The sequence below is a fragment of the Amphiura filiformis genome, unplaced genomic scaffold (genome assembly GCF_039555335.1).
Source record: "Amphiura filiformis unplaced genomic scaffold, Afil_fr2py scaffold_174, whole genome shotgun sequence".
Classification (NCBI taxonomy): domain Eukaryota; kingdom Metazoa; phylum Echinodermata; class Ophiuroidea; order Amphilepidida; family Amphiuridae; genus Amphiura; species Amphiura filiformis.
The window spans coordinates 76,692-99,496 of NW_027305638.1; the positions used below are offsets into that span (position 1 = coordinate 76,692).

Genomic DNA, 22,805 nt, shown 5'->3' on the forward strand with positions numbered 1-22,805 from the left:
ATGACATCACTGATTCAGTGCTAGGTCAAAGGTTTTTTCGGGACTATAAAAGAATTTCCATTAAAAGGGAATGGTCGATGACATTCATTGCCGACATCACACCATTGCACAAGTTTGTGCCAAATTTCAGCTACATTTTACACATCACATCCACACTATTGTTTTCACAATAGTAATAGAACAATGTTGTCTTTAATTAGGAGTATTGGGAATGCTTCCCGGCGCTCTAATGTGAGTATGATCATAAACAGTCTGACACCCAGCGCATGACATGCATGATGAGATGAGCGTAAGCTTACTTACTTTTTTTTCATTGTCATGCATATTATTGCTGTATGGAATTGGAACCAGACATAGCATAGTTAAAGTTGTTTTTTTATTACTTTCGTGGTCGGGGTACGCGTTGGTGAATTGCGATCGCGTAAAAGTGACAAGGTCGCTTACTACGCGCCGAACAGACAACCAATCAACCGACTTGTTCATGTGTTGTCAAGTGCGTTGATCAGCCAATTAACGTGATTGCTTACTTTTTCTGTGTGTACGCTCGTAGACGCCTGGCGCACAGCTCGGACCACGGAAGTTTATTGAAAATAACTTTAGTCAGGCCAAATTATACAGATAAATTAGTACAAGGAACTTATTATACGTAATTGTCCTCATTCACAAACTGATACTAGCTGTCCAACAATGTATAAGTATAAGGTTGTACGGTCACGACGGTATAAATAATTTATACCGTCATGACCGTATGCGTACGGTAGATTGTTGAAGGAATATTACAGTACCGTAATATTACAGTACCGTAATATTTGAGACTAATTAGCCAGTTTTTTTATGATTTCTTCAGAAATATGCAGATTTGGAATGGTAATGGTAATGGTTTCATGATAAGGCCCTTCACAAATGATTCTTAGTTTCCTGTTTCATGGTTGAAAACAAGGGATGAGGCGACATTTAATTATTAATTATTAATTATCTATTATTTTCTTTATTTTAAAACAAGTGGTGGCATCCTACATCAACCTGTTTTGACTTAGTCTTGCCAGCAAGACTTCAGTCTTTATCATAAACATAATGACATCTACGGACCTGAAGTCTTGCAGCGGTACATAGGGATGCACTGTACGTTTAAGAAAAACAAACTTCAAGCATCAAGAAATATACCTTGTATTTGTCAGTTTTACCTCAGAGATGCTGTAGACCCTCTCTACACAGTGTAGAAACATCACAAGTAGAATGCTGCTCAATATGATAAATCCAAATCATGAAAATAAAGCAATTTTGCAGAGCAATATTGTGACCACTTTTGCACTAAGTAAATTACTCCATGAAGATTGCAGGTTTTGCCAACTCAGGGGATGTTGAACCCACCCAAAAGTTGAGATCAATGTAGATCAATTATCTCAACTTTGGTATGGTAGTATAGTATAATGGGATTAAAATCATCCATGTACGCCCAAACTCTGGTACAACAATGGGGATTAAAATCATCCATGCAGGCCAAAACTGTCCTTGAGAGTTCCTCGTCTACATCCTTGGCAGACCTTGGAGCCCAAAATGAGCCCACATATTGTGATGTTTCTTATTTGTGGTACAGATATGAATAGAGTGCCCTATAACTCAGTATGCTGAGTTATAGTTACTAGAACTAGTTTTGACTAGGAACATGCATTTAATTATTTTACAACTATGTTTGATTTTATACATGAGTAATGGTACAGTTATGTTCTTTGTTTATTCATCATTATATTGATAAGCAAAGTCAGAAAGTAGCAAATGGAAGTCATTAAAACTTATTTTAAAAGAGAAAATCCAAAATAAAATAAAATAATTAAATATTTTGCAATTCTCTACTTTGGACGCACGAGGGAAACAGGAAACTAAGAATTAATTGTAAAGGGCCTAATGAGAAAAATATGAGCTTTGACCTAGATACCAAAATCTGCATTTTGATGGGGTTAAGTGAGGGATAAGGCTGTCAATCGGGTACCCACCTTTAAATCGGTAAGACTTTGTTTGTTTGTATTTTCAGCCTGGCAATGTATTGGTGTTGTGTAGACAATATTCCAGTGGCGCAACAGAAGCTGCTTTTACCACTGCTGTAAGTATTGTTATATCCCCTATGAGAACTACCTGCCAATTGGCCAAAATGAATATAGTGTCCAATTTTGAACCAATCAAGGAGGGTATTAATAAGATCATCTGCAAATGCAAGTTTGAACATAAATGGTTTAAAGCCTAGCCATAATTGGCAATTAAAATGAGTCCTTGTTGACTATCCCAAGTGCCTGCGAAAGCATGGTTTTATTTAATCCAACAATTTCTTTTTAGGCCTTAGCATTTGCAAACTCACTATGTTCCATGTATAAACTCCAGTCCAGAGGAGTCAGTTGTCCGATGAATACTGGAGGTTCCAGATACAACGTAGCAAGTTTGGAAAAAGTAAGTTATAGTAAGACTCTGATTAAATTACAAACTTCAGTGATGTTAGTGTATTAAGCATAGTCATGTGAAAATTCACTATATTGTTTTTTAATTTTTCAATAGAATTACAAATTGCACAAGTTAGACTCCGGCCCATCCACAGAAGTTAGTGTGACTAAGGAAGATGCTATGACCTACTATAGACAAATGCAGGTGATAAGACGTATGGAAACTGCAGCTGGTAATCTCTATAAATCCAAGGAGATTAGGGGATTCTGTCATCTCTACTCAGGACAGGTATGCCTATGTGACCTGCTCCCACAAAATGACCGTAACAGTTGGTAGAACATCAACTCAGCAGCCAGAAGGTCTTGAAACTACCAATTATTTATGCTCATTAGTGGGAGCACGTCACAAATGAGGTAATCGCTATGAATCCTAAGAGATCAGGGATTCTGTCTTCTCTATTCATGAAGACACACAGTCTTTTCACAAAAGTAACAGTTTATCATCAATTCAAAACTGAATCACCATTATTGTTTAACTCAAATAATGAAGATAACAATGTCAGGACAGTAACATTGTACAATATTATGTGATGTTGTATTGCAACATCTAGGCTCTCTAGAAACAAAAGCAACATTTTCAGTGGGTTTAGGTGCAACTTTCAAAACTGACTATACAGGTGTCTTTGAACAAAGAACACCAATTCAACAATTGGAACATTCTCGGAACTCCCATCTTGCGACTGTACGCTCATTGGGCTATTCCATTTAAAACCCACACTACCCCTGTGGAAGATTTTGGAAATATCTTACATAGGGGGAGTATGAATTTCAAATGGAATGAACACATTAGGCAGCTCTATTTGAAACTCACCCTCCCTCTGTGAAAGATTCAAGTTGAATCTTTCTCAGAAGGTGTATGAAATTCTAATGGAGCTGGATAATGTGTTCATTACATTTGAAAAACATAGTCCCCCCTGAGGAAGATATTTCCAAAATCTTCCACAGGGGTAGTGTGGGTTTTAAATGGAATAGCCCATTTCGTTGGAGCAAGTCACATATAGTAATACGCAGGCTGCGTACACGTATGATCGTGTGTCTTGAGCTTTTGGTGGCGACGTTACATTTTGCCAAAGTCGACTCAAAACAAATGATGATATCTCTGTCAAGCAAGAAGGTATTGTCATGCTTGTGGTCTCATTTTATTGCTAAATAAAATGCACTTTCAACCCTGTAAAAAGAAATACTTGAACTTTTTATTACTGACACTGTGCTTCATAGAATTCAGAATGGGCAGGGTGGCGGTGGTGGGGGATGTGGTGGTGGGGATGTGGTACACACAAACTCTATGGGATTGGTATTTTTAGTTCTTTTTCTGCTTCCGCGCGGTGCTCATCTAGTCGAGTACCAAATTTCCTTCCTGTCTCTCCCACGTATGAGAGATCGCAGTTCAAGCAAGGAATGTTGTATATGGCTTGAGTTGTATTAAGCGGATCGCGTTTATCCTTCGGGTGCACCAGCTGTTTCCTAAGGGTGCTGTGTGGACGCATAGCAGTGGAGATGTTGTAGGATTTCATGACTCTCGACACTCTTTCACTGGCGCCTTTGACAACCATCCCTTTGCTCTTTGTCTGTTCTTCTGTACTCTTGGTGGATTTCTTAGGCTTGACTGCCTGCATCTGGTCTTTCACCCGTTTAAATGTCCAATCAGGATAACCACATACTTTCAGCGCTTCCTGGACCTTCTCTTCTTCTGCGATCTTATCTTCCTCTTCAGTTATAATGCGATCTTTCCTGTCAAACAGAGTTCTTGGAAAAACAGTCACCAGAGCAAGCAGGAAAGAATCGCTTACAACCATCCATAAATCGGCCATCAGAGATCATGTTGCAGAGAGGAACCATGTCATCGGTTGGGGGGAGGCAGAGGTCATAGGCACGGAGCAAGACAGATATAAACGTTGGGTCAAGGAGGCTATAGAGATCAGGAAGAGAAGGGGCGCCACCATGAACAGAGATGAAGGTCAATATCAGCTTTCTCACATTTTTGATGAACTGCTACATCCTGTGAAAAATCCATCAAAACATCCAACAGGAAAAAGATTAACTGGCAACACAGTCAACAAGTCTATCACCAAGAAATCAATAGGTGATTGGATGACCAGTTCACAGTAGTAGTCTTCATTCAGTGTTGATAAAGATAACCGAGTGGTTATCGAAACGTACACAGTAAGTGCAATTTATTGGATCAGAAATAAGAACCTTTTGATTGACTTTACTCTACCGATCCTGATGAATTTGTTCAACCACATCAAAAAATTATAAAAAAAGTCACTGATGGGGGAAAGCAGTTTTTGGTGGGATGCTTGGGTAGGATGAGCATCCAGCCAAAAACTGCTTTTGTTGAAACCTCCCTTATATCAATGATTTTTTGATGTGTTCTCAAAATTGGGCAAGTAGATGTAAGGGGTTTTGAAACAAAGTTCTTCATATGTAAAATAGCAATTTACTGGTGTTTTATTCAACAGGAAGCATGTGCAGTTGGTATATCAGCATCCATTACTCCAGATGATGCAGTTATCACAGCATACAGGGCCCATGGATGGGCTTACTTAAGAGGCATAACAGTACATTCAATTCTAGCTGAACTCACAGGTATGTAGTCATCACAGCATACAGGACCCATGAATGGTCTTACTTAAGAGGCATAACAGTACATTCAATTCTAGCTGAACTCACAGGTATGTAGTTATCACAGCATACAGGGCCCATGGATGGTCTTACTTAAGAGGCATAACAGTACATTCAATTCTAGCTGAACTCACAGGTATGTAGTCATCACAGCATACAGGGCCCATGGATGGTCTTACTTAAGAGGCATAACAGTACATTCAATTCTAGCTGAACTCACAGGTATGTAGTCATCACAGCGTACAGGGCCCATGGATGGGCTTACTTAAGAGGCATAACAGTACATTCAATTCTAGCTGAACTCACAGGTATGTAGTCATCACAGCGTACAGGGCCCATGGATGGGCTTACTTAAGAGGCATAACAGTACATTCAATTCTAGCTGAACTCACAGGTATGTAGTCATCACAGCGTACAGGGCCCATGGATGGTCTTACTTAAGGTGGCTGTGTACTCTCAGACATGCATGTAGTAAAAGTGCAATAACTTTGTAATTATTCGCGCAAGGCATATAAAAGTATACATTTTTATAAAGGCAAGACATCAATAAATCTTAATATAAATACAGATTTGGGGTAAAAACAACAATTATGAAGAAAATCACAAAAAGTGAGTTTTTGGCAATATTTGTTAGGTACATCATAACAAAAAACACTCTTTCCAAAATATTTTATTTTGTTTTTAGCTCAATCTTGAGGCTCCATTCCAAAAACGGTTTTTTATTTTTTGATATTGGCCTTAGTTTTGAGATATTGACCATATAAGGCATCAAAATGAACTTTTAAAATTCACAAACGCCTATTTGCACAAAATGATGCCTAAAATCGGAAATAGACCAAAATATAAAAAAAAATGAGAAAACCGTTTCTTGAGTCGATCATGCTTTTTACGATGATCATATTTGCTTACCTATAGATGCTGTATTTATTGAGTTATCGTGTACCTAAATTGTCATTTTACCGAGAAAATGAACATTGAAATAATGGCCGTTGAAGTTTAAAGTGGTCACATTTTGCCCTTTCATCGAATCTCACAGGAGAATGCGGCAGTTTTCGTTTTTCTACCTTATATTACGTGAACATCGGGTAAATCCACAGCCCGTTGAGAAGTTTGAGCGAAATCCATTCATAACTTGATATTCAAATCGAGGGAGAGAACTTGAAAAAACCCACATTTTAGCAGCTAAAACGGAGCCATTTGACCACTTGAAATTAGTGTTTCCAAAGGATGCGCCACGCATGCAGATAAGCGTCAGCGTGATGCGTAGCGTATCTGTGCGTTAACAAATTGCGCGATACGCAGCCAGCGATGCGTTGTTATGCCAAGTGTACCTCGCTGATACAACAAAGATTTTCTCTCTTTTAAAATTGCAAACACGAATGAAATAGTGAAATAAAATCCATAAAATAGCGCAGTTGGAGTTTAAAAATTTGGATTTTCTTTCCTTGTATTAATAAAAAACATAACAAAGTAACAAATATCAAAAAAATCTCAATTTTGCGAAAGAAACAACGTCTTGAGTACACAGCCGCGTTAAGAGGCATAACAGTACATTCAATTCTAGCTGAACTCACAGGTATGTAGTCATCACAGTATACAGGGCCCATGGATGGTCTTACTTAAGAGGCATAACAGTACATTCAATTCTAGCTGAACTCACAGGTATGTAGTCATCACAGCATACAGGGCCCATGGGTGGTCTTACTTAAGAGGCATAACAGTACATTCAATTCTAGCTGAACTCACAGGTATGTAGTCATCACAGCGTACAGGGCCCATGGATGGTCTTACTTAAGAGGCATAACAGTACATTCAATTCTAGCTGAACTCACAGGTATGTAGTCATCACAGCGTACAGGGCCCATGGATGGTCTTACTTAAGAGGCATAACAGTACATTCAATTCTAGCTGAACTCACAGGTACAGGGTGTCCCCAAAAAAAGAGGCCCCTCATTGCGCCCTCTTTTTCTCCTATTTCTGACAAGTTGATCAAATATATTTTGGTATGTAAAGAAACCCTGAGTCGTTATCTTTAACAAACCAAAACAATTATATCAATCGGCTTACAACTTTTAAAGATATGCTCTTTTAAAGAAATGTACCCGTTTTTCACTCTGTCCATGGAGAAGGTTTCACTACTTTAAAGATTGAAAAGGAGTACACATACCATGCATGAATATCAAACATTCCTCAATGATAACTTTATAAAATAACTTTATTTATGGAATGGGATTTACCGGTGGCTTTATGGGCAATGGATTTTGTTAATATTGTCATTAATTTGTGGGTAAATTGGATGCCGAATGGGACTTTACTTCAATTACTTATTTTTTCTTGGTTATTTATGCCTTTTTGTTTTATTAGGTTTCTTACTTTCTTACTTTGTAGTTTCTTGCTTTCTTTTTTTTATTTACAACATATGTCATTTCTCTTTTTAGGATAAAAGGTAGCCCTAAAAGGCTGTTTGGTTTGTCTTTGGTTCTTCTGAAGTGAGTTTAGGGCCTATACTGTGCTGCTCTGCCATCTACCTGGTTACATCCTTGGCGAATACAGGTTTCAGCCCTGGTCCTCATTACATCAATTGCGTTGCGTACCATCCTTGTGCGCCGGATACTTGCAAATGCATTCAGTAATACGTTATAAGATCTTGGATTTTGGCACAAAGGAAAAAAAAATCAATTGGTGTGAGGTCTGGTGATCGTGCAGGCCACTCCACAGCATGAGCCATCCCAACCACTCTGTTTGCTATCCGTGGACAGAGTGAAAAAGGGTACTTTTATTCAAAAGGGCATATCTTCAAAAGTTGTGAGCCGATTGAAATAATTGTTTTGGTTTATTAAAGCTAATGAGTAAAGGTTTCTTTACATACCAAAATATATTTAATCAACTTTTCGTAAATAGGAGAAAAAGAGGGCACAATGAGGGGCCTCTTGTTTTTGGGACACCCTGTATGTAGTCATCACAGCATAAAGGGCCCATGGATGGTCTTATTTTTAAGAAACATAACAGTTCATTCAATTCTAGCTGAACTCACGGGTACGTATGCTATGTCCCTGTTTTTCGATAAATGGGGCGCAGTCACCGTTTGTTTTGAATGATGGGGCAGGTCCCTTTTTGATTCCCCCCGTTTTCTGGATTTGGTCTGTTAAGGTTATTTCGACAAATGGCATACAGGTGTGAACAATACTCATTTTCAAATAGCCCACAAAACTCAAATTGACGTTATGCGTTATTGGACTGAATGGTTAGCGCAATAGATATAGACAGTCATATTTGCTTATCAATACAGAGGAGGAGCTGGTTCAATGCACTATCAACGGGCATTGTCTCAGAAACAACTCGTATTAGTCCAGTTGTTGATCGTAAATTAGTTACATGGTCAAGTTGTTGATTTCCTTTACTTGGTTTTGTTCATTGTTCTTTTGACCATCTCTTTTGTGACATTAGGAAAATGTTTATTGTTTTCCAGGTCGAAAAACTGGTTGTGCCAAGGGCAAAGGAGGTTCCATGCATATGTACGGCAATAACTTCTATGGTGGCAATGGCATCGTAGGAGCACAGGTAATTAGAAAATAATCAATAGCTGATCAGTTGAATTCAGCTTTTTTGACTGCTCAAATTGGCATGTTTTTATTTATTTTGAGCCTTTTGTGTTTGCCAATTTCACACTGCTTTTATGTGTTACTTACGCTTTTTTGAAGTAAAGCCAATCTCATGCCTGTAATATCTAAAACTAACCGTCATGAAATGCTCCTTATTCTAAATTGAGCGACACTTTGTTGATTGACAATGCAGACACTGCAGTATACCATGTAATAGACGGCATGCACAAAGCAATGTCACTTAATCTTTCATGAAAGTAATAAAATATATGAAAGATTCAACTTCCCCTCCCCCCATGGTCCCCGAAAAAAAAAAAAACTGGCGCCACCACAGCACCAAGAATACACCCAAGGTTTGCCAACACAAAAAAATCATTCAGAAAACAAACAATATTATTTTTTAGCCTAATAATGCATTTACCATAGGTTTAATTTTCTCTTGTTGAACTACAGGTTCCACTAGGTGCTGGCATAGCCCTTGCTTTAAAGAATCAAGGAAAGAAGAATGTATGTGTCGCCCTCTATGGTGATGGTGCAGCCAATCAGGGTCAGTTATTTGAAGCGTATAACATCGCTAAGCTCTGGGATCTACCAGCAATATTTGTATGTGAGAACAACAAGTATGGTATGGGGACATCTGTAGAAAGAGCATCGGCAAGTACAGATTACTACACAAGAGGAGACTATGTACCAGGGATCTGGGTGAGTCATATATCCCCTATGGAAGACATGACCTTAATCTCCCACACAAGGGGTGTGAATTTAATGTACCAGGGATCTGGGTGTGTCATGCATTCCCTATGGAAGACATGACCTTAATCTCTCACACAAGGGGTGTGAATTTAATGTACCAAGGATCTGGGTGAGTCATACATCCCATATGGAAGACACGACCTTAATCTCACACAGGGGTGTGAATTTAATGTACCAGGGATCTGGGTGTGTCATGCATTCCCTATGGAAGACACGACCTTAATCTCCCATACAGGGGGTGTGAATTTAATGTACCAGGGACCTGGGTGAGTCATGCATTCCCTATGGAAGACATGACCTTAATCTCTCACACAGGCGGTGTGAATTTCAAATGGAGCCACCCATTCATTGTCATCTGTTCCATATTTGGTTATTCCAGTTGACATTTATACACCCCCTATGGAAGACATGACTATAATCTTCCACACAGGGAGTGTAAATTACAAATGAGGTTACCTGAAGAAACTTTATTTCTTCAACATGCTTCTTGAGAGAGACAAATACCTGTCCTTACCATATGAGCAAAACTGTTAAAGTAATGAATATGATTTACATCTGTTGCTTAGGTTGGTGATGTTACCTGATGAAGGAGACTCTACCGATGTGACAGATATGGATAAATGCTTGAAAGTCCTATATTATTCCTATAAATTTTACCCTTTTTCCCTCTATTTTTTTTCTCCAACATTTCCCTATGTTTATCCCTTTATTTTTGTCTTCTGTGAGAACATTCATTTTGAAATGTGTGCAATTTTCTCTGGTAAATTGAGTATGGGAGTTATTGACCTTGATGCAATGAAGTGCAATTGACAACATTTTGTAAGCGTGATAAAAGTTCCCAGAATGCACCAGAAATGTTAGCTAAACAGTCCTTTAAAGATGTCTGTATATTTTGCATATAGGTTGATGGTATGGATGTATTGGCTGTGCGAGAGGCTACCAAATGGGCTGTTGACTACTGCAATTCAGAAAAGGTAAAATTTGACATGAGCAGGATCATATTGCACCTGAGAGGGCATTTCTTACCCTTCCCAGAATCCTTTGCAACATGATGCATCACCTCACTACATGAAATGACACTTGTATACGCTGGCGAAGTTATGTAATAATCGAATTAACTACCATAGCAATAGGTACATACAATTTTTGATTATATCGCGCTGCACTACTACGTTCATGCGGTACCTCTGCATTGAACCATAGATGTCAAAGAAATGCTAATCACTTGCACCTGTAAGATTAGTCTCTTTGAAAAGAGCGGTATTGTATTCAATCTGTTATATGATTGAAGACAGGTGATGAGTGCAACCTGCTTGTAGTGCAGCGCGGTATATTCAAAATAATGGTTGTACCTATTGCTATGGTAGTTAATCCGATTAATTACGTAACTTCGCCAGCGTATTACTTGGTAAAGGTTCCCTTTGTTTTCATGTTGAGAATAGACTGGCTAAACATTGGTCGATCAGTACAAAAAATTACAATGTATTATGTGAAGTGTAAAATATCTGTCCTGATATTGCACACTTGATACCAAATTGCAAGTCATTCAATATGTTTATTGTTTTTGTTTTGGTTGTTTATCTTGCTTTTAAGAACCTTTACCAGGCTTGTTTGTACTCATTCTAATGCATTTTTCATGCTGATACCAAATATGGTCTTAAAAATGTATAATTCTGAACTTTTTGAATTTCTAAAACAATTTGAAACTTGTCGTCCACTTCACAGTCGACACCCATGTGGAGAGAGTTAATTAGTTTTTAATCTCTCATGGGTGTCGACTGCAGAAGACAAGTTTCAATCATTTTTAAGTTCAATTTCAGAATTGTAAATTTTCATGACCATATTTGGAATTAGAATGAAAAATGCATTGAAATTAGTACAAACAACCCTAGTATTGGTTCAATGGCTCTTAAGATAGCTCTTGATATTTTGAGAATATATTTCTAAACTTTGACATTTTATGTTGAAGCCTATGGCTACCATACAGAGCATTAATTTATATTTCCCTTATATAACAGGGTCCCATAGTCTTGGAAGTTGAGACATATCGTTATGGCGGCCATAGTATGAGTGATCCAGGTACTAGCTATCGGACACGTGAGGAGATACAGGAAATCAGACAACAGCGTGATCCTATCACAAGCTTCAGAGAAAAACTGATGAGTTGTGGGATAGGTTCACAAGAAGAATTCAAGGTTAGTATGGATCCACTTGTAGAAGATACCTTACCCTTCCCAGAATCCTTTGCAACATGATGCATCACCTCATTACATCAAATGACACCTCCATTAGGCCAAAGTTGTTTGTTTGTCCTCCACCGCCCGCTCCTCAGATTAAGGCCTGACCAATATTTTTTTTTTTTCTATTTTTTTTTTTTAAATAAAAAGTAAAATTCAATTTTTTTTTCGATTTGGAGTATCTCTGGACCTAGCTAGAGCTAAATGCTAAGATCTTTCATGATTGAAAATTAAAAAAGCTCCCCAAAAACATTTTGTGTCTTCAATATGCAAAGTTATAACTTCATGTCATAGTCTATTATTTTTAGTGACTTCAAAATACATTGGATTTGAAATCATTAAAAGACTATGACATGAACACAATTTATAACTTTAACTGCATATTAAAGAAACAAAATGTTGGTTTTTTTAAGTCACCATGAATGATTGTAGCATTTAGCTCTAGCAAGGTCCAGGAATACGCCAAATCCGCTTTTTTGTTGTTTTTTTTTGTTTTTTAATCCGCCTCGCCATACCAATCGCCTTCTTTCAAAGCTGTGGAGGACAAACAAACAATTTTTTTTTGGCCTTACTGATCTTATGATAGGTTCACACAAAGAATTCAAGGTTAGTATGGATCTACTTGTAGGAGAAGATACCTTACCCTTCCCAGAATCCTTTGCAACATAATGCATCACCTCATTACATCAAATGACACTCCCATTACTGATCTTAAGAGAGGTTCTCAAGAACAATTCAAGGTTAGTATGGATCCGCTTGTAGTACCGGAAGAGTACACATTTTCATGTGATGAATTTTTCTGATAAACTGATAAATTAATTTGAAGTTAATTTTCTTTAACCCAGTGTTCTTATTTCAAGACTACATTTCTTTTTCCTTCAGAGACTGTAGTCTGTAGATTGTGTTAATCAAAAACGAGCTTGTTATGAAAATTTAATGAAGTCAATACTGCTACAATTTTCTATTGCCCAAAATGAAGTTAAGTATTTAAACTTCCTAATTAACTATTGACAACAATCTTGGTGAAATGCTGCCAAATATTATGCTGTATATGTTTCCTTTATTGTAGGAGATTGACCAGGGTGTGAGAGCAGAAGTGGATGATGCTGTTAAGAAAGCCAAGAAAGATACTGAGTTACCAGTGTCTGCTACCTTTGATGATATCTACCATAATACACCAGAAATGTCTGTCAGGGGATGTGATGCGATGTCATATCATGCCTCAAATTAAATCAACTCTAGCACACAGCATCTGAATGGAGTATCCCATCATGCATTGCAATCTATCTGCTTGCTCCATATCAAGTACATACAAAAAGTAGCAAGAGCCGATCAAATATTGAGCTATAGATAGTTTCACAATACTTCAGAGGTCATATCTTTTCAAACAAAAGTGTAAGTACCTCTGTCTAAAGCGAGTAATTGAAAGTTGAAACGATGGATATTGTGTACACTTTCTATGGCACATGCAGTTCTATTATGGTACCGCAAAGCATGTTGGGATCGGCAAATCAGCTGGGCTGTGACTCATTTGGTGGCAAAATCCTCTGTGGTTTATATCACACAGGCTGGTCAGAGGGCAAAGTAACTTTGCTCATGCAATAATGTCTGACTTTGTCACATAGTAAGCATGGTGTTATATTCTGATCAGCTTGTAATGGGCAAGGCTTATTGATTGATATAGAATGGTTTACACACAGCTGGACACATCACCTACATGAACTGTGCTTTGTGTATGTGACTGACGCCAGCTTTTGTGGATTTACGCTGTCATAAGGTGGAACTTTTTGACTCGAACAATAACAAAAACTGAATAACTCTCACCTATTATGAGTTGATCATATAGTAATGATTGTATCAAATTGTGGTGTATGTTGCAATAATGAATTTGTCCCCCAAGCACAGTGTACGTCCACAACATGGCCGTACATGGCTCATAACAATTCCTGTGGTGCATGCAAAATGTCAACCGGTCAAGGAGGCGGTATGAACCAGTCAAACTGAAGGTGTATGAGATCTGGGTTCCATTTCACTTAACTGTTAACCCTTCACAACTCAAGTAACCATTCGTAAGTTATGAATACTCTTTTACTAGACATAACTTTACGAAGGGTCCCTGTATTTATGAAGGGTAGCGATCGTAAGTCATGTTAGTGAAATGGAACTTACGATACGTTGGCAAGTTATGATTGATTTTAAGACTTACAAAGCTTCATAAAGTTTAGTGAAATTGACCCCAGGTTGGTTAGTTTGTGATGTAGTGACTTAAATTATGCAATAATTATTAAGGTGATACATTGGGCTATTGCATTTGAAATCCATACGGATATGGATGGCAGAAAAAATCTACCACACAGGGCTTCAAATGTAGTCACCCATTCAGGTAACCCCATCTGAAATTCACACTTCTTGTGTGGACAATTAAGGTCATGTCTTCCATAGGGGGTCAGGGGTGTATGGATTTCAACTGGAATAGCCCATATCTTCTTGTGAGGTGCACCCCCCCAGTAGCTGAGTATTCCATCATTTGAAAAAGATAACTGTAAAATAACTACTTAACATGCAGGGGTAACATTAGGTTTTAAAACTAGGGATTCTTAAAACCCCTGATTCCCCCAAATATGTAAAAAATGTGCACCCAATCCTAAAATGTTTTATTTATTTCATATATCAACTTTCAGTTTCACTCTAATTTTTAGCAACTATTCAAAACAGGGTTCAGCAACCTTTATAAACTCACTATAAGTGGTGCCTGATATTGTCAAGCTTATTTTGAGTAAACTGAGTAAAATTAAATAGATCTTGATATATCATTGTGATCATGGCATACTTAAAAATAAAATCTAAGTATAAATCATCAGGGGCCTGAAATCTCAATAATAAATGGTCACATTGGCCCAGCAACAAAATACATAAAGACAGCATTTGTTATTGTAATTTTCCCTTTTGGAATATGAAGTCACAATTTTGTATTTGCCAATTCAAAAACCCTAACCCTAATGCTACAAGTGGTTTTGGGCTATCAAAAGGAAAGAAGGAACAAAAAAGGAGAGAATATAAACAAAGAAGTTGCTTGGTACCCCTGGGCTTTTGGAATATGAAGTCACAATTTAGTATTTGCCAATTCAAAAACCCTAACCCTAATGCTACAAGTGGTTTGGGACTATCAAAAAGGAAAGAAGGAACAAAAAAGGAGAGAATATAAACAAAGAAGTTGCTTGGTACCCCTGGGTTTTTGGAATATGAAGTCACAATTTAGTATTTGCCAATTCAAAAACCCTAACCCTAATGCTACAAGTGGTTTTGGGCTATCAAAAAGGAAAGAAGGAACAAAAATGGAGAGAATATAAACAAAGAAGTTGCTTGGTACCCCTGGGTTTTTGGAATATGAAGTCACAATTTAGTATTTGACCCAAGAACGCCTCGCATGCCAAGCAGTGCATCGCCCACACAGGTGTTTCGCTGGCCTGGCCAATGCAACTGTGCCTACCCCATCACGTGGGATGCGTGCATGGGAAGTAGTTTTGCTTTGTTAGATTGTTTTAAGATTTAGCATGGTTAGGGTTAATGTCCCACACAGGGGATGTAAATTTTAAATGGAGTCACCCATTTAGATAAACCTTTTGAAATTCACACTCCCTGTTTGGAAGATAAGGTCATGTGTTCCATAGGGGGTGTATGGATTTCAACTGAAAAGCTCAATCTTCGATGTTTTAACAAGGAACATGAGTGGCAGACCATGGGCGGACTGATTTAGTTTTGGAATTAATACTTTCAAATCTGACCATTCTGTTAATGAACAGAGAGTTCTAGTATGTGAATAGAATACCTATTACTTGTTGATATGAGTTTGACAGAGTGCCAAATATCGATTCATCTGTTTGTCATTTTATGCAAGAATTCTGTTGAAATAGTGAACATGGGATCAGATATTGCAGGGTCATCTCAAAACTACAACCTTGGCGAAAAAGGTTGCCACACCTGAGCGTTAATTGGCCAACATCCTTCCCCGCTCCCCTATTGCAATGTTGATTTGGACAAAATCGTCATCATTTCTACATTACAGTCTCCCAACATTGGAAAATGGGGGGTGGGGAAGGGCAAGTGTAATCTGAATGTGCATTTGCAACTATTATACAAAATAATACGGAACTATCACATATTTAGCTTCGATTATGTGCTTTTAACACCAGAACGTGCTGGTGTGGCAACAATTTCCGCCAGAGTTGTCTCTAATAACATAAAAAATCATCTGAAATTACGTTTCGTTCATATCTTTAGAACGGAATGCCGGATTCACGTGCAATTTTCACAAAGTCTTAGCCTGTTTATGTACTCTGTACTAAATATAATTATTTTCATGTAATTTATACATGGCTTGGTCTATGTGTCCTATTATTTATAAAGATGCCAAAATAATGCAAAATATGTGAAAAACATCAATCGCCATTACATGCTGTCTACTGAAGATAGTACACGCAAAATTTTAAAACTATTTTAATGATGACGAAATAGCGTGAAGTTTAAGTATTAGACCTAATAATAATAATAGCAAGGATCAGAAGAGGAAAATTATAATCATAGAAAAGTCATCAGAGGGATTCGAACCCTGATCTCACTGATCTATAGATTTCAAGGCGGCGACTTAACCGCTGAGCCAAGAAGAAGTCGTTGAATTCGTGAGCATTTCTAATGTATTAATGTTAATTTAAAATTATGCAATGCGTATATGTACAGTAAAACAGGGGATTTAATTCTCATTCACCTACAATTTCAATTGTTATGCCGTTCTGGTTGGTTTAACCTAATACAGAGATGTTATAACCTCATAGTAGAATTAACATGTCATACAAATGCATTTAAGATCAGTAACCCATTCCACATATGGAGATGAGGTTGATGATTTAACGGTCGACGGTCGACACAAACAAATTAAAAGAAATTTAGATTATTTTCTTTTATTTAAGATTTGTCCATCGTGGAGAAAGGTGGTGAATCGAAATTCCAACTTTATTTTTATAACCCTAAATACATTGCCAACATATACAATCGTTGTAAATCGATGAAATTATGTGTATTGGAGACGTTTCAGGTCAATTTGATACCATATGCATTGCATAATTTTAAACTAACATTAATATATTAGATATGGCTTGGAATTCATTCACTTCTCCGTGGCTCGGCGGTAAAGGCGCCGACTTCTAAACTACAGGCCACGGTTCGAACCCCGCTGTTAGTTTTGTTAAAATTAATATTTTTCCTCTCTTAATCCTTCGTATTATTGTTGGTCTAATAGTTAAACTTGCGCTATTTCATCATCATTCAAAAATGATGACATTTTCGTGTACTATATTCAGTAGACAGCATGTAATGGCAAATGAGAAGGTTTTTTGACACATTTTGCATTATTTTGGCATCTTAATAATTAATAATATACATAGGCCGGTCCGCGTGAAAATGATATGAAAAAAGTTATTTACGCTTAATTGTAACATGGATAAAACGGACAGTATCCACTAAAAACCTGTGTGTAGCAGCAACTTGATACGATTTTCCGTTACTGATATTTAACAGAAAATCATGCAGTTTAGAGCCCTAATTACGAAATGTGTGTAATTTAGCATAAATGGTGATTTGAGGGACCACTCCCTAAATAAACAAAGTACTTTGTCAAAAATGTCATTATGATTCAAAAGAATGTTATCTACTCCCAAATCGTGTGCAATATGAAGATCATACGACATTCCGTTTTTGAGTTATGAGACAAAAACGAAATTTAGATGAAATATTTTGCATTCGGCAGAGACAACCTTGGCGAAAAAGGTTGCCACACCTGAGCGTTAATTGGCCAACATCCTTCCCCCGCTCCCCCTATTGCAATGTTGATTTGGACAAAATCGTCATCATTTCTACATTACAGTCTCCCAACATTGGAAAATGGGGGGTGGGGAAGGGGCGAGTGTAATCTGAATGTGCATTTGCAACTATTATACAAAATAATACGGAACTATCACATATTTAGCTTCGATTGCGTGCTTTTAACACCAGAACGTGCTGGTGTGGCAACGAATTTCCGCCAGAGTTGTAGTTCTAACCGCAAAGTGCATGCTGTGTGTGCGTGCGCATGCTTTAATTACCACGTACGCATTGCAAAAGCCTTCTGGCGCATTGCTAGAAAAGCGCAAGAAACAAAAATGCACATTTTTGTGAAGGGAGAACCTCGTTTTGGTAGCAAGTTAAAATAATGGCATAAAAAATGATAGCAGTGTGGTAAGTGAGCGAAAGAGGACAGCATATAGGAATAGTTACCTATAGAAACAAGTACCTAGACCAACATAAGTGTGCGAAGTAAAGTCGACACTGCATAGCGACATGTGACTTTCTTTTTAGACATGTATGTGTTGAGGTGCTTCTATTTCTCCGCGAATGGTAACTCTGGTCATCCTGTCAAATTCACCATGGGTATGTAGCTTCACCTACCACCGTGGTTAGGGATGGTCGCTCAGAAGTCTATGGTTAGTTAACACTGCAGTAGTGTATGGCTGATCCCTTGTTCTAATCAAGAGAATTCATGCTGAACATAAATTTAACAGAGGGAAGTAAATATTCTATAACTCTGCCAAACTCATGACATTAAAATTATGTTCTACATTCATGATTGTGTCAAAACAAAAAATATGTTAAATTGGCCTTGGTTGATGTTCTTATTTGCATGTATGATCTCACCAATTTAATAAATGTTCTAACGATATGTTCTAGGGAACATTAGAGTCAATAATTGAGTCAATAAATATAGAAGAAGATGAGTATTTCATGTCACGAGGTCAGCCATAAATGTCAGCCATTTATTGAGTAGTGCGCATGCTAATCCAACGCTTGCACCTTAAGGGCACATCACTATACAAATGTGTAGATAAATGGGCTATTCCAGTTGAAATCCATATGGCCCCTGTGGAAGACATGATCTTAATATTCCACACAAGGAGTGTGAATTTCATTTGGGGTTACCTGAATGGGTGATTCCAGTTGAAATCTATACTCCCATGTGTGAGAGATTAAGGTCATGTCTTCCATAAGGGGTGTATGGAATTCAGCTTGAATAGCCTAATGTGTTGTGGTTTTCTCGTACTGACAAACCATAGATAGCTTTAATCCGTCCCTTCACCAGGTTCATTCAATGCCCTTCATTTTTTACTGCCTACAATAGCGGGTGACTTAATCAAATTATATGCCTTCATAGGCATATTTGTCACGGTGGTCGCTACCTGCTCTCAGTAAATTGTGTAAGGCATTTCACAAGTGATATCGTTATGAATTCTGCAGATGGCCGGCTGGATTATCTTTTTGATAAATTCATTTAACGCATGAATTATGTTGAATTGGAGAACAAAGAACCAAGTGCTTTAGCTCTAGTTGGCAGCATATCAATTTTTGGCCCCCACATATATGTGGGGCTTATGTTATCATCCAGATGGTTGTTTGTTTGTTCCCCTGTTTGTTTCTTTGTTTGTTTGTCCGGGCGGAGGCAAATTCATTAATCCACTCTGCAGCTTAAACGCTATCACCGATCAACTTCAAACTTGGTACGGAGATAGGGTATGGTGGCCTCATGTGCTGTATAGTTTTGTGTTGCATTATTTGCATATTTATTTAATGAGCTCATTAGCATATTTTGCCTACATTGTCATTAATCCACTCTGCAGCACAAACGCAATCACCGATCAATTTCATTATGTTTTCAGGGTTATTAGGAGTTAAGAAAACCTAATAATGATAATATTGGATGGCTTATTCGTCATACAAATATCGAACTCGCCGTTGGCTCGTCCGATATTTTTATGACTCATCCAATATGTTATGGTATCATGCTCAGCCATCCAATATTATATCAAACTTGGTATTGTGATAGTATATGGTGGCCTCATGTGGTGTATAGTTTTGTGGGGGCCACCTTAATTACGAACCGCGTAATTCTAGTTTAGTGTAGTTCAGCGTGATAAGCAAGCAAACTAGGATGGCATACAGGGTAAGCTAACAGTACAGCACAGCATGGTCGCTGCAGATCAATGTAAAAGAATTTGATATGATGCGTAACATGAATTTAACAAAAGACTAATCCAGATTCTGCCATCTACCAAACTCATATTGATATAGAGCCATTTTATACAGGTCCATTTTATAGTTATCTTGGTTTTGTCAGTATGCGAACCTAATAACAATATGTATTCCTGATTTTTTGTGACGTGCTTTCCTGGATGTGAATGTCTTTAAATTGTAATAATAAAGAGATTGTTATTTTAATTGATACATTGTAAAGAAATGGGTTTTTTTGCAAGTCCAGAAAACTTTACTGTGTACAAAAAATTCTGTTATTGACTGGTTCTATTTTGGACAATTCAGGCGTAAATGGGTAACCAGCGTATTGTCCCTGCCAAAGAAAAGGGACTATAAGATGAGCTCTGATGTCTGTGTGGGGATGCATCTGTGTTTGTCTGCAAACGAGGACACACACAAGATTTTTCACTCTAAACTGCGAACTTACCTGCAACCGAGAACAGTCAGTCCTCGGGCTCAAACTGCTGCAATAGACCTGAAATGCATGCTAAATGCATTTGAGCGATACTTGCTCAAAACCGTGGATTATGTGTGTAAAAAATACAGTCGGCAGTTGATGGTTAGGTGATGAAAACACAATACACACATTTGCGGTTAGATAGCAATACACAGCATCCTCGGTTGGCGGCAAACACACACTGGGGGTGTGTATGTGTAGAAAATGTTAACCATTTGTGAAAAAAATGTTGGTCCTCACCTTGTTGATTTCTCACACATGCTTTGATTGATTTTCCAGTGGGACTTGGACACAATCAACCTTGGGTACACAACATGTGTGATGTTAACAGCAGGGGTGTGAAATCTCCTCATTTAAGCTGAATTCCTCTTTTTTGGAAATTTCTTTGCGGCAAAATTGATCTTTTTCTTTCACTTTCAGCCCATTTTGAGCATATTTCAGCGCTTTTCCTCTTTTTTGAACAAAGTTCATAGATGTCACTCACACCCCTGTAACAGGTGTGAGGTCAAAGGTCATCTAGTGGTCACAAGGTCATTTTGCATATTTGATTTTAAAAAATTAATTTTTTAACAAACAGGAAAGCCCCAAAACCACCCTTCTGGGGTCAATAGTTAACAATTTCAGTTGGCAAAAAATATTTTTACAAGTTTGGGGCGCCATTCTATATCCTTGCCCTGGGTGCCACAAGCCCTAGCTAGCCACTGCCCCCAACCGCTGGACAACTAGCAGATTATATTGGACATGTTAAGGTTGGTCTTAACCCTGGAATTATGGCAACCTTAGGGTCTCATGTACTCTCAGAGCCCTTAAGCACTGTCTTTGGGTTTTAGACCTTGCAACTTGTACCAGAATAATACTGTTATTTGGACTTAAATTAGAAATAGCATGACAATGCAATGTATCAGTTACCAACCAAGCTACCTGGCTGCTGCAGTGCATGCATGGTTGACACACAAACACTTTGCAAGTTCATTACCCCTTTTACACAAAAAATTGGGGAATTCACAAAAATCACAATCATGATGGACAATAAGACAAGTGCCAACAGGTTAAATTATTGTGCAATATAAGGAAATGAATGCTTGAATTGGTTACAGACAATTATATAAATACCCTGATAGACACATCGGTGATTTGATAGACCAGATCACCTGAAAATTCAGATTTTTGCATTTTTGGAAAGAACATTGTGATAATATTATATTATACAAATGCCAATGGTGAAAGCAATCTGGTCAAGATAAAATCTGGTCAAGGCAAAATCTGGGAATACAAAATCTGGTATTAGGCAAAATTTGGTCAAGACAAAATGTGGTCAAGACAAAATTTGGTCAAGACAAAATCTGGTAATGACAAAATCTAGTAGAGATGAAATCTCCTAATTGGAAAATCTGGTCAAGACAAAAATTTGGTAATAGACAAAATTTGGTCAAGACAAAATCTGCTATTAGACAAAATTTGGTCAAGACAAAATCTGGTTTAAACAAAATCTGTTCAAGACAAAATCTGATATTAGACCAAATCTGGTCAAGACAAAATCTGGTAAGACAAAATATGGTAAAGACGAAATCTGGTAATGACAAAATCTGGTAAAATCTAGTAATGGAAAATCTGGTCAAGACAAAAATTTGGTATTAGACAAAATTTAGTGTAGGCAAAATCTAGTATAGACAAAATCGGGTGTTAGACAAAATCTGGTCCAGACAAAATGGGTCAAAGCAAAATCTGGTAAATACAAAATCTGGTCAAGATAAAATCTGGTATTAGACAAAATCTGGTTTAGACAAAATCTGGTAACAGACAAAATCTGGTCAAGACAAAATCTTGTAAGACAAAATTTGGTAAAGACAAAAATGTGGTAATGACCAAATCTGCTCAAGACAAAATCTAGTATACATAAAATCTCCTAATTGGAAAGTCTGGTCAAGACAAAAAATTGGTATTAGACAAAATCTGGTGTTACACAAAATATGATCAAGACAAAATCGGGTCAAGACAAAATCTGGTATTAGACACAATTTGGTTAAGACAAAATCTGGTTTAGACAAAATCAGGTCCAGACAAAATCTGATAATAGGCAAAATCTGGTCAAGACAATCTGGTGAAGATAAAATCTGATAATGACAAAAGCTGGTCAAGACAAGATCTGGTTTTAGACAAAATCTGGCAGGTAAATACAAAATCGGGTCAACACAAAATCTGGTATTAGATAAAATTTGGTCAAGACAAAATCTGGTCTAGACAAAATGTGGTAAATACAAAATCTGGTCAAGACCTTCTTTTCGCCATTGGAGGGGATGGGATTGGAAAATGTTCTTGAAGTAAGCACCTTTTGGCGACAAAATAAGGTTATGGTCGCGTAGCAGCGGGGGGACAGGGTGGACGAAGTCCATGGGCCCCGAGCACAAAAGCGAGAACCTTTTGGCGACAAAATAAGGTTATTTATGGTACAAATGCGCACGAACATTTTTGCAATATTGAAGCTATTAACTGGTGAAATATTGTACACTTTTTAGGTTAAAAT

The 22,805-nt window shown here is 37.6% G+C and overlaps 1 protein-coding gene across 1 annotated transcript; it reads left to right on the plus strand.

The window, feature by feature from the left end:
* Window positions 1–74: 74 nt before the first annotated feature.
* LOC140145215 (probable pyruvate dehydrogenase E1 component subunit alpha, mitochondrial) lies at window positions 75–14,256 on the plus strand. Its single transcript, XM_072166987.1, has 9 exons — window positions 75–231; window positions 2,033–2,101; window positions 2,548–2,721; window positions 4,955–5,081; window positions 8,587–8,678; window positions 9,173–9,421; window positions 10,375–10,446; window positions 11,491–11,667; window positions 12,779–14,256. The coding sequence occupies exons 1-9, from the start codon at window positions 184–186 to the stop codon at window positions 12,938–12,940; spliced, it is 1,170 nt and encodes a 389-aa protein (XP_072023088.1). The 5' UTR covers window positions 75–183; the 3' UTR covers window positions 12,941–14,256.
* Window positions 14,257–22,805: the final 8,549 nt, after the last annotated feature.